Source organism: Metopolophium dirhodum, chromosome 3, assembly GCF_019925205.1.
Source record: "Metopolophium dirhodum isolate CAU chromosome 3, ASM1992520v1, whole genome shotgun sequence".
In the NCBI taxonomy this organism is placed as follows: domain Eukaryota; kingdom Metazoa; phylum Arthropoda; class Insecta; order Hemiptera; family Aphididae; genus Metopolophium; species Metopolophium dirhodum.
Genome location: NC_083562.1, coordinates 22612501 through 22623770, shown reverse-complemented (window position 1 = coordinate 22623770; position 11270 = coordinate 22612501). Strand labels below are relative to the sequence as shown.

Genomic DNA, 11270 nt, shown 5'->3' with positions numbered 1-11270 from the left:
ACACAGAATATAACTATAACCACGGTCTTATAACAATAACCGACTATCGACTATCAGTATCGACCACGATAAAGATAGCACTATCTAAAACCGCCATTAGATAGTGTACACCGCTTAGATCCTATACAATAACGTGGACAATTAATAGAACAATTATATTATTATAGATTGCCGACTGATAACTATTATAGTCAAATTATTTTATGTTAAGTACTTAAGTCGCGTTGTTTGAAGCCGCGTCCGCTACATGCCTCACATATTTCTATATAGTGATGTAGTATAGATTAACTATGTGATATGCCTAAACGGCAATGTTTACACTTTTATATGATAACATTGATAAGTATATTATATATATATATATTTTAAATATCATAAAATGTAAACATTGCCTTTTAGGCAAATTGCGACAACACAACGACCTCAAAACATTGCATGGTTGTTGTATAGTAGTCAGCTATCTAGTTGTTCTATAATATATCTATGGTGTGCACTGAAATTCTACTAGCACTACGCGGTTGTTGAACTAGTTTTATATAATCGAATTAGAAACATAATATAATTATCAGATATAAAAAATAAATTTTACAGATAAATAAGAAATTAGATGAAAATGTGTCTTTTACTGTTTCTATCAACAATACAATATACATTACTAAATAATTAATAGATCTATGCATTATACATTTTGCTGTAGGTATAGTGAATACACCATTGAACTATATAATAAATATATTATATTATAGTTATTATATAGTTGAGTATAGTTCAATGGAATATACTAACCGTTAATAACAATGCTTTAGTTTGCAAGAAATGGCATCACTGGTGTTCCGCTAGGAAAGACTGTATCACCCACCCCTATCCATCAAATGTTCACAGTGGCGCTAATTGGAAAAATGTTTTAGAGGGGCTTAAGTCCCAAAAAATTTTTTTCTAAACTATTGTATATATTACATTTTTGTGAAGGGGCTAAGCCCCCCCCCCCAAGCCCCCACATATTATTGCCACTGTCAGTCTATTCATAAATAATAGGTACATAGCATGTGGCGCGGTCGTGTACGTATCGCCTGGTGTTGCTAGCTTTCGGATGGGTGACCACCCGGGATATTTAGCAATAAATCCTTGCCACTCACACAAAACGTGTTCCAACCACAACCGTTCATACCGCTACAAACAAAAACAGCTAATGGCCATAGTTGCAAGGCTTAACTCAATAAAAAAAAAATACACGATACCATTTATTATTAACATTATACTAGTATTTATAATCAATGATAAAATCTACGAATCTGTTATAGTATAACTATGACAAAATAATTTAAATACAAATACAATATTTCTAATAAATATCAATAATTAATAATAATAGATTAAAGTTTAATCAAGGCCATATCTGTGGGTGAGGGAATGGGGGGGGGGTCCAGGGGGTCTGACTCCTCCTCACCCCGAAAAAAATTTCTGGATCCGGCCTTGGATTAATCATAGTCTTTTAAAGTATATGTTTGTTGTAATTATCATTTATGCATTTACTATTTAACCTAATATTTAAAATTTGGTTCTTTGCACTGTAAAAAGTAGTTACAATTATAATGTATAATAATATAATATAATAATTATATATTATTATAACATTATATATTTAAATATTTAATGCGTGATATATTATATTTTATTGGTGTTCTCGTCACTCAGCAGTCAGCAATAAATAAATTTATGTCATTATTGTAAATTAACACAAAAATTAAATGCGGAGACTTATTACTTTGAATTTTTTTTTTAAATTTATAATTGGTGAATAATATTATAGAAATGTATGGTAGTTACTAGTTATACTAGTTTTAAGTAGGCATTTTTCGTTATACTATAGGTATTGGGTATACATGTTTAGTACCTACCTACTTTTATAATATTTTTTTAACACATAAACACAAACTTTTGTGATTTTTTAAACATTTTATTCATGTTCGAGTGAAACTACTATGTATACGGGCTGTATAAAATCGACATAAATGGGCCATTTCCACGAACCATTGAACGACGCCGTAGTATTATAGAATTCACTTTACCACGTACGTGCTACGTGCAATAATAATACTTATGTTTGGGTTACATAATACGTCTTATTAAACATTCCATTCTTTTAAATTTTAATTACTGAAATTAAAAATATAAAAACGTAAAATTATTTTTAAAAATACCTATGCTATATTATTAATTATTAATTATTATAGTCAAATAATACCTACGTCATTAGAGTCATTAGACATTACCCTATAGGTAGGTATAAATAAACGTTATATCATGTACAAAATGTCAAAATATATAAATTGGTACCTATTATACGTTTTAAATTTTAAGTTTGGTGATTATGTGCCCTTAAACTTTAAAGCTCTTAAAGCCTAAAGATGGCATTATGTTTATGCGTTATTTTTATTGTTATTATTATTACCTATCTAATACACGTGGGTGCTTAAAACGTAATAGAATCGTTTAAATTAATTTTCGATATAACACGATCTATATGCGTAGTGCGTACCCATGTAGGTAATTTAATTATAAAACATTGCAATACGAAAATCGAGGGGTTAAATAAAAACACTTTTAGCTGTAATAGCTTAAAAATACCTAGTTGGAATGTGGATTTTTTAAATTCTATAAAAGTATTATAATGATTTTTTTTGATTGCTAACGGCTGATTAAATATTTTTTGAATTTTCATTTTACACGTAACATAATAATTATATAGTCTGGTCAGCGGTCTCCTATTTATCCTATATACGTATCAAATAGATTTTCATATTTTACTAACAATACAGTTTATTATAATTATTAGTAGGTAACACAAAATTTTAATTTTTATAATATACAAATAGAGATTATATAATTAATCATAATATTTAAGGGCAACACACGATTCCGCACAATAAACCTTTTTGTTTACACAATTCCACAATTCCGTATTTCGTCATACAAAAGATTTTTTTTATTTTACCCGAATTCACCTGATTGTAACACGATTCCGCATAAAAATTGCCAGTTATCATAAAAAAAAATATAATAGAATGCTTACTTGTTTTCAAATTCTATTATATTGAAAATGAAAATAAATTATTAAATAATTAAAATAACAAAATAAATGAGTTGATTAAAATTTTTCATTTGATATTAAAGAAAAATAACTTGCGACAAAAATTGAAGGATAATAGCATGATTTAATTTATTATTTTTAATTATTATCCATCATATTATTATCCTCCCCCCTGATTCGATGGACGCCCCCCATGGACAAAACATTTAAAGTTTAATTGTTAAATTATTAAATTATTATTATTGTTTAATAAACAATAATATACAATGCAAATCAAAAAAAGCGGGTAAGTAGATATCGCTCTGCTGTACAGTAGGTTACAAGTGGGTCAATGTATAATGGATTGTATTAAACATGAATTCAATGATATAATATTATTGTATAAGAAAAACGATTCTGAGCGGAGACTGTTTGTAAATCTGGATTTTTTATATTGTTATTATTTATTATAGCCTGTATGTTGAATTAATATTATAATGTTATTATTTTTTATTCGTTGCTATGGTGATAAACAAAACGTTAGAAATTAAAATGCTATTTTTAGCGGTTTTTCGTAATTTATCGGTAGTTTTTCCCGTGGCATTAAATAACTATTGAGAAAATCGAAAAATGACCTATTTGAAGTACCATGTTGATCCAATTTGCTAAAAGATAAGATACTATATGTTGAAATCAAAGAACTCCTTCTGGTAGAACTTTTGTATACAGGATATAAAAAAATAAACACCATTGTTAAACCACTAGCTTTCTCGCTCCGCTCAGAATCTAAAATGTACAAATGATTAAATTAATACTCTAGTTAATATATATATAAATATAATTCAACAATGAGAATTGGGAAACGTCCAAATACCCATCCTGGCACAGTGGCACCACATATTCGAAATTTTTAATTTGAACATTTACATCAATTTTTAATTTAAATTATACATTTATATTCAATTATAAACAGCGAGTTGCATATTTCACACCGAACAAGCAATAACACGTATATTTCGCTTTCGTAGTTCGCGAAATAGTGCTGCTTAAGTTATTATATATATATTTTTTTAATGTTTACAATGCAAGCCACGGCCCGTCGGACGGATGGTAAGTTTTTATAAACAAATATATTTTATGTGGGTCACACTCAAACTGGCCGAATAGCACAATGTATGAAAATATGGACGTCGGTACAAATCTATCGCAAAATATAATTTTGATTAAACAATGAGAAATTACAACTTCAGATTACTGAAATGAACGTCGGGAGCTCTACATGGGCGTCCGCAGGAATTTGTCAAGGGGAGGGCAAAATATTTTCTTTTAAATTTTTTGTCTCACTATCCTATTAGTTATAAAGTATTTTTTGTGACATGTTTTCTTTTATATAGACAAGAAATGTAAAAATATTTATGAATTATACGTAGATATAGTTAGTTAAAACTTAATCTTACAGCATTAATTTTAATTAATTGTTATGTAATTATAAATTATCAACTACATTTTTTTAATAAATAAAATGTTACCGTTGATTTTATAATTTTAGGTAATTTAGAAAATTTAATATTTTTAGCTTATTCAGTCATAGATACCACAAACTTGAAAAGTTGAAACTATTGTAGGTATGCCATCTATGAACATTTCATTTTTTTATCAAAAAAGTAAAAATTGCAGTGTGCAGTATTGCACTTGGTGTCTTGGTCCCACCACTACATCTCATAATCTATAAAAGTAACGTTCTTAGTTCTGACGTTTATAATCGAGTGTAATAAAAAACACTCTGTAACAAAAAGAAAATGTTTTTATTTTTAATTTAAAAAAAGTTTATTTTGCGATATTTAATATTTAATATAACGGTAATGATTGAGGTTAGGATTACGATTTACATTTGTAAATTACTTTGCATTGTTTTCCAAATCTAGCGATACTTGTTTTATAACATACCTACACAGAATTTTTTGCCGATTTTAAATTTTAAGGTCTTGTTTTGCATTTAATTTAATTTTAAAATTTGCACATGTTTTTACATGATTTTTATAATAAATATATATGATCTAAAGTCTAAACCTATGGGTATAGAAAAAAAAAATTATCTTTCAGATTAAATAAGTAAGTTGTCCAAATGATAAGTTCTGTCTGTAAAACTGTTATACAATCATTAAAAGGTTTAAAATGTATATTATAATTTATACCGAATTTATATCTTTAATATTAAAAATAAAAATTATTTGTGCACTGTTCACAATTGTTAGGGCATTTTTATGTTTTTTAGAACATTAAAATCATCAATAATAATTACGATGATCAATCCAGAAAAACCCAAGAGGGGCAACTGCCCCTATTTGCCCCGCCCCCGCAAACGCCCTTGGTTTATAGAAACATAGTCTACAACTGTCTATTGATCATTTCATATTTGATATTCTCTTGTAATATAATATACTGTACCTACTGGCTACTATTTAAAACGATAATCACGGAACCGTGTCAACGGCAGAACCCACAGCTATAGCGTATGGGTATATTCAAAAATTTAACGTACAGGTGACCAAAGCCTTTCATACAGTTACCTTGTTACCTACTCAACACCGCAGTGCATAAACAAAAAACATGTTGCCCTAGGCTCCACCGTATTGACAAAAACGAGCTTACAACGTAAGACACAATATTATTATTATGCGTCAGCGCAGCAGTATAATATATAGCACTCGCGCCACTCCATCATTGTTATTTTGTTAGTTATGTGCGATACCGTTATCGGCTTGTCAAACGTTGCCGACGCCCCATCGTCGTTGTTTTTTACGCGTCCAAATAAATACGATATTAATTCCGCATCGTCTGTTTCCGGACAAAAAAAAAAAAAAACCGATAACAGCTGTCGTTTTAAACGTCGAACGCGCAGTGTGCGTTCAATAAATATAATACGCATTACCTATATATTATATATATATCCAGTACCTACACACGCATGTAATAATTCGTTGAAAGTACAATCCATCTAAATCCGCGATACGCCCGAACTAAAATGAAATAATATCGCACTCGACGCTATACCAAGAGTATACCATTATAAATAAGAAACTACATTATGTTATAATAATATTATACTCTATAGCGCATAGCTGCTGATTGATTATATCGTATCAACCGCACGTCGAAATATTAACAGGTGGTCGATGACGCCAGTATTATGTAGTAATATGATATTAAAATATATTGTGCGCCCTACCCGCCTTTCGCCTCCCGCGTAGTCTCATTTATTATAATATGGATTATATAGGCGGAAGTCAGTTCTGCTGCAGGATTCCACGATGTCTGTACTCGGTGGTGATGCCGAGCAAGACGCCAAGACGTCTGGTTAAGACTTTAACCCTTATAAGAGCCCACTGTCGGGTATATAACCATTGCGATTCATATATGACAACTGTTTGGTAATGATATAATAATACACTGACATCTGTTGTAGCGGTATGCTTGTACGCACGTGACATAATATTATTGTTACGCAGTATAATATGTTAATCAATTATTGTTAAGTCTGCAGTAGCCCGGCTTGTGGCCCAGTTTATGATGCCGTGTGAATATTTTAATGCAGTTTTTTTAAATGTAATATATTTATGACATATTTTAATGTACCATGGTAAAAACTAAAAGAGAGGCCATTAGTAATTTATTAGTATATTACATATTAAAAAACAATTCTAAAATATTCGCACTATGTCTTGAAGTAAGGTTACTGAGCATCAAATTAATTAAAAAACTGCATAATATATAATACACAACAGTTCGTACCCCGAATAGGTAGTTAAAACTGTTTCCGCTGGAAGGAACTTCGCACATAATACACTATACACACATTAGGTATATTACTATGGTTAGGTACTTGAGTACATGACAAAATATATATATCTATGATCACAAATTGTTTGATCGCACACCACACACCGCTCGAATATTTCTTCACCTATACCACAGTTCTCCACTTTTGTTATTGGTTGTCATTACGTACATTCATACATAACATAAGGAAAAATCGACCAATCAAAAGTCACTAATAACTGTGGGTACGATATAGGCCGCCCGAGGAGATGCGTGGACTGAACAATTCTAGGTTTTATATTATGATCATTCCTATATATTTTATTTGGTCATGATGTTATATTATATACAGGAAATGTCACATCGCGGTTGTCTGTGTCGGTATATTTGTTTTCCTAATCAATACTTTTGAAAATTGAGTTCGGAAAAATATTTGGTATCGTATAATAATTGAAGGGATACAACGGTTGTGTATTTATCTCTGCCAGAGGAAGTTGTATTTATTATATTATTTAAATGTTCAAAAGCAAAATAATTTTGATACTCTGTCATATTATATCAGTTATAAATTGTCATTTGAATATGAATAACGAAACATAAAATAAAAAAGTGCTTACTATAGTTATAGGTTGATCGTTTTATCAACTTATTAACTAATTTTCTTCTACGTAAACTTAAAATTAACTTATAATTATTTTTAATATCTTCAATTAGATTAATTTTGAATTTTCATATTATCCAGAAAAATATTTTTGTTAATTAGGTACCATTTATATAATTATAAGTTCGTAGAATGTTGAACATATTATTAGAAAAAGAAAAAAGATGATTACAAAGAAATTAGGTTTTTTTTTGTTGTTGTACTAATTTATTTATTATTTTTACTTTTTATCATTCTACAAACTAATAATAGAGGGGAAACATAATATATATACATTAATAACCACGAGTCTAAATTATACTTATAACACCTATTAAAACGATTATTATGAATTGTGGTCGGATTCAATTTATAAACTATGAATATTATACAAATATTATTATAATATAATCATGTATTATAAATCATAATATATTATATTGGTATTTCATATAGTTATAGATTTTTACTAATTGTTTTTTATTTAAACTCGCACGCTCAATGTCATAATATGGTTTTACTTTGGCAGTGGCTTTTCAATTTTTGATTTTTATAATACGCAACATTTTAGGCTGCCTTCTTTGAGGAGCACCTTGAAATTATAAAATGACCAAACCAATAAGTCTAGATTGTCACAAATCTATAAAATTAGTTTCGTAAATGAGTAAATTAGTAGGAAGGAATTATTAACTAACTTATATTAATTGATTTATGGCTCATTATAATTAATGATGATACCGGCTGACATTAGACGTGATAGCATGCATAAGAACAATATGTTACCGTTAATTCAGCTCTTCAGTAAGATATTAAATTCTCATTATATATATCCAGTATAATAATAATTAGGCAATAGAGATATTTATATTATAATAAATTGATTAAGAGTTCGGGACAGCATATGCTTATCTATGCAAGCAATAATACCCACTACAGAATTTCAAATGAGCAAATTCAGTTGGGTGGTATATTACGCCACTTTGTAACTTATTAAATTCTTTAGGCCATTAATGTTTCTCCTCTTCACATATTATAGAAAATATCAGTATCAATATTATTACAGTAATAATATAAGTTTTAACAAACAATAATCTCATTGTATTGATAATATCATAATTGATTATAATATATTAATACTAAATACACTAGTCGCACTTATAATAATGTTTGTATAATAATTAAATGGAAGTATAAGTTACGTTTTCCATTTATTTTATCTCATATCCTGTTCTCTACCACTGGTTAATACGTCAAGCAGCCAAACATGATTACAGTGGTGTAATTATACGATGGGGAAGGGGGGGGGGGAGGTTTGGGTGTCGTATTTCCCCATGGTTCTTTTTTTAAACTGGCGAACCATATTTAAATTCTTACTAATTTAACTATAAATATTATAAATAATAACACTACTATAATATTAATTTAATGGTATTATTTTATGAAAATATAATTCAAAAAACCCGACTCCCTAATTAAAACTGCATATAACTAAGATAATATTACTTCGTAATAAACACTATACTCCGCGCCACGAGAGAATGCATACGGCGGCCCACCAAAACACGTTCTTTTTCGCGCATCCCCACCACTTTACCAGCACGATCGCCACCCGTCGGAGCTCTACGGAGCACATCGATTTTGTCGGCAGGTGTGTACACTGCGATTACAACAACAAACATTTTTTCATCACGTCGTTAGTCGTTTACCGATTTTCGTTTATCAACGTTTCCTATTTTGCGCCCGTTTTTTTGTTTTTTACTTGCCAATTTTACATTTTTAACTCTGTCAATACAATGGACGAAGACTGTGGATCCATCAACATTTCACCGATGAAAAGAAATCCTCGTGGAAAAGTAAGATTTTTAAAACATTTATTTAATAGGATGTCAGCGCACTGTTTTTTTTGTCTCTGGCCCATGCGCAACATAGGCAAAACATATTTACGCAGAATCATTTTTTTTAATGTTTTTGTGTAATTTTAGAGTAAATCACCTATTACAAAAACGATATAGAATAATATTTTTGAGGGTATGACACATCGATTTACCTTAATATAGTTTTAAATCAATTTAAACATTATTTACATGTACTTTTTTTTTGAAGTCGTATACAAAGTAAAATAACAATGAAATATAAAAATGATATGTCATACTAAAAAAATCTCGAAAATGTAATAATTATAATACAAATAATCATTAGAATTAGTTATTCGAATATATTATATGAAAATATTTACTTTTCATTTTTTTTTCAATATGTTTTTTTAATGTTCAATAAATTTTTATTTTTTAGTTTGTTGGTTCTCGACAGAAATTGATGATCGTAAACCTTTACAAGACTAAAATGGCTAAGCAAGACAATGCAGACGGCCCAAAATTAAAAGCGAAGGAGATTATTAAGCAAATATCCGAAGAGAGTGGTATAGGGCAAAGGACAGTGAGTGTTACTCTATCGGAATACCGAAATAAAGGCAGTGTATCATCACCTAACAAAACCAAAATCCGACCAACTGTTACGGAAAAAGTTGATGATTTTGACCAAAATGCCATTAGGAAAAAAGTACACGAGTTTTGGCACAGGCGAGAAATTCCAACTTTAAAGAAAATTTTAACTACGGTCAACGAAGATACAACATTACCAAATTTTTCCGAAACAACATTACGTAGACTTTTAAAACATCTCAATTTTGAGTATGTTCGAAAATCTCGTAATAGCGCTCTTATTGAACGAATTGATATTGTGTGTTGGCGTCGAAGGTACTTGGAGTCCATAAAAGAATACCGTCAGTTAGGTAGACCCATCTATTATCTGGACGAGACATGGGTGAATGCTGGTGAAACCACATCGAAAACATGGGTCGATAAAACTGTGAAGTCACCACGAGACGCATTCCTAAGAGGATTAACGACTGGACAAAAGGAACCGTCCGGTAAAGGAAAACGTCTCATCGTGGTACACATAGGTTCATCTGACGGCTTTGTTGTTGGTGGATTATTATGTTTTGAATCGAAAAAAAATACAGACGATTACCACGATGAGATGAACGGTGATACCTTTTATGACTGGTTCGCCAACATTTTACCGCTACTTCGTGAAAATGCCGTTATAGTCATGGACAACGCGTCGTATCATTCTGTGAAGAAGCACACGTTTCCAGTAAGATCTTGGAAAAAACAAGACATCATTGATTGGTTGACAGATAAAGGCGAGGTAATAGATAAACCAATGGTCAAGGAACAACTGTTGGATCGAGCGCAAATTTTAAAATCACAGTATAATGAATATGTGATAGACGAATTGGCGAAATCTGCAAATAAAACTGTGTTACGCCTACCCCCGTATCACTGTGAATTAAATCCAATAGAACTTGCGTGGGCGTCGGTGAAAAATTATGTTAGAATGAACAATCGTACTTATAAAATTAATGACGTTAAGAAATTATTAGAAGAAGGAGTCGAACGGGTTACGCCCGATATGTGGAAGAACTTTGTTGGCCATATCATTAAGGTAGAAGATAAATTCTGGGAGGTAGATTTTATATCCAACGAATTGTTAGATGCTGAAGTAACACCACACGTTCTAACAATTACGGGTGACACGTCTGATTCATATTCCGATTCCGATTAAATTAATATAATATTTTTAATTTTGTATTTTTGTATTATGTATTTGTATATATTATATATTTTTATTTGTATTATGTATTTATATGCACTGACAATAAATGATTAATTTGTAATT

General features: G+C 30.0%; 1 protein-coding gene across 1 annotated transcript; it reads left to right on the top strand.

Moving 5' to 3' along the window:
- Positions 1 to 9087: 9087 nt before the first annotated feature.
- On the top strand, positions 9088 to 11269 carry LOC132941902 (uncharacterized). The gene is made up of 2 exons (XM_061010132.1): positions 9088 to 9382; positions 9822 to 11269. The coding sequence occupies exons 1-2, from the start codon at positions 9323 to 9325 to the stop codon at positions 11154 to 11156; spliced, it is 1395 nt and encodes a 464-aa protein (XP_060866115.1). The 5' UTR covers positions 9088 to 9322; the 3' UTR covers positions 11157 to 11269.
- The last annotated feature ends 1 nt before the right edge of the window (position 11270 follows it).

Bases quoted from the DNA above. Each gene is read 5' to 3' on its own strand.
- LOC132941902 (XM_061010132.1), top strand. From the start codon at position 9,323: ATGGACGAAGACTGTGGATCCATCAACATTTCACCGATGAAAAGAAAT. The intron at 9,383-9,821 runs GTAAGATTTTTA...TTTATTTTTTAG, and splicing joins AAAGAAATCCTCGTGGAAAA to TTTGTTGGTTCTCGACAGAA.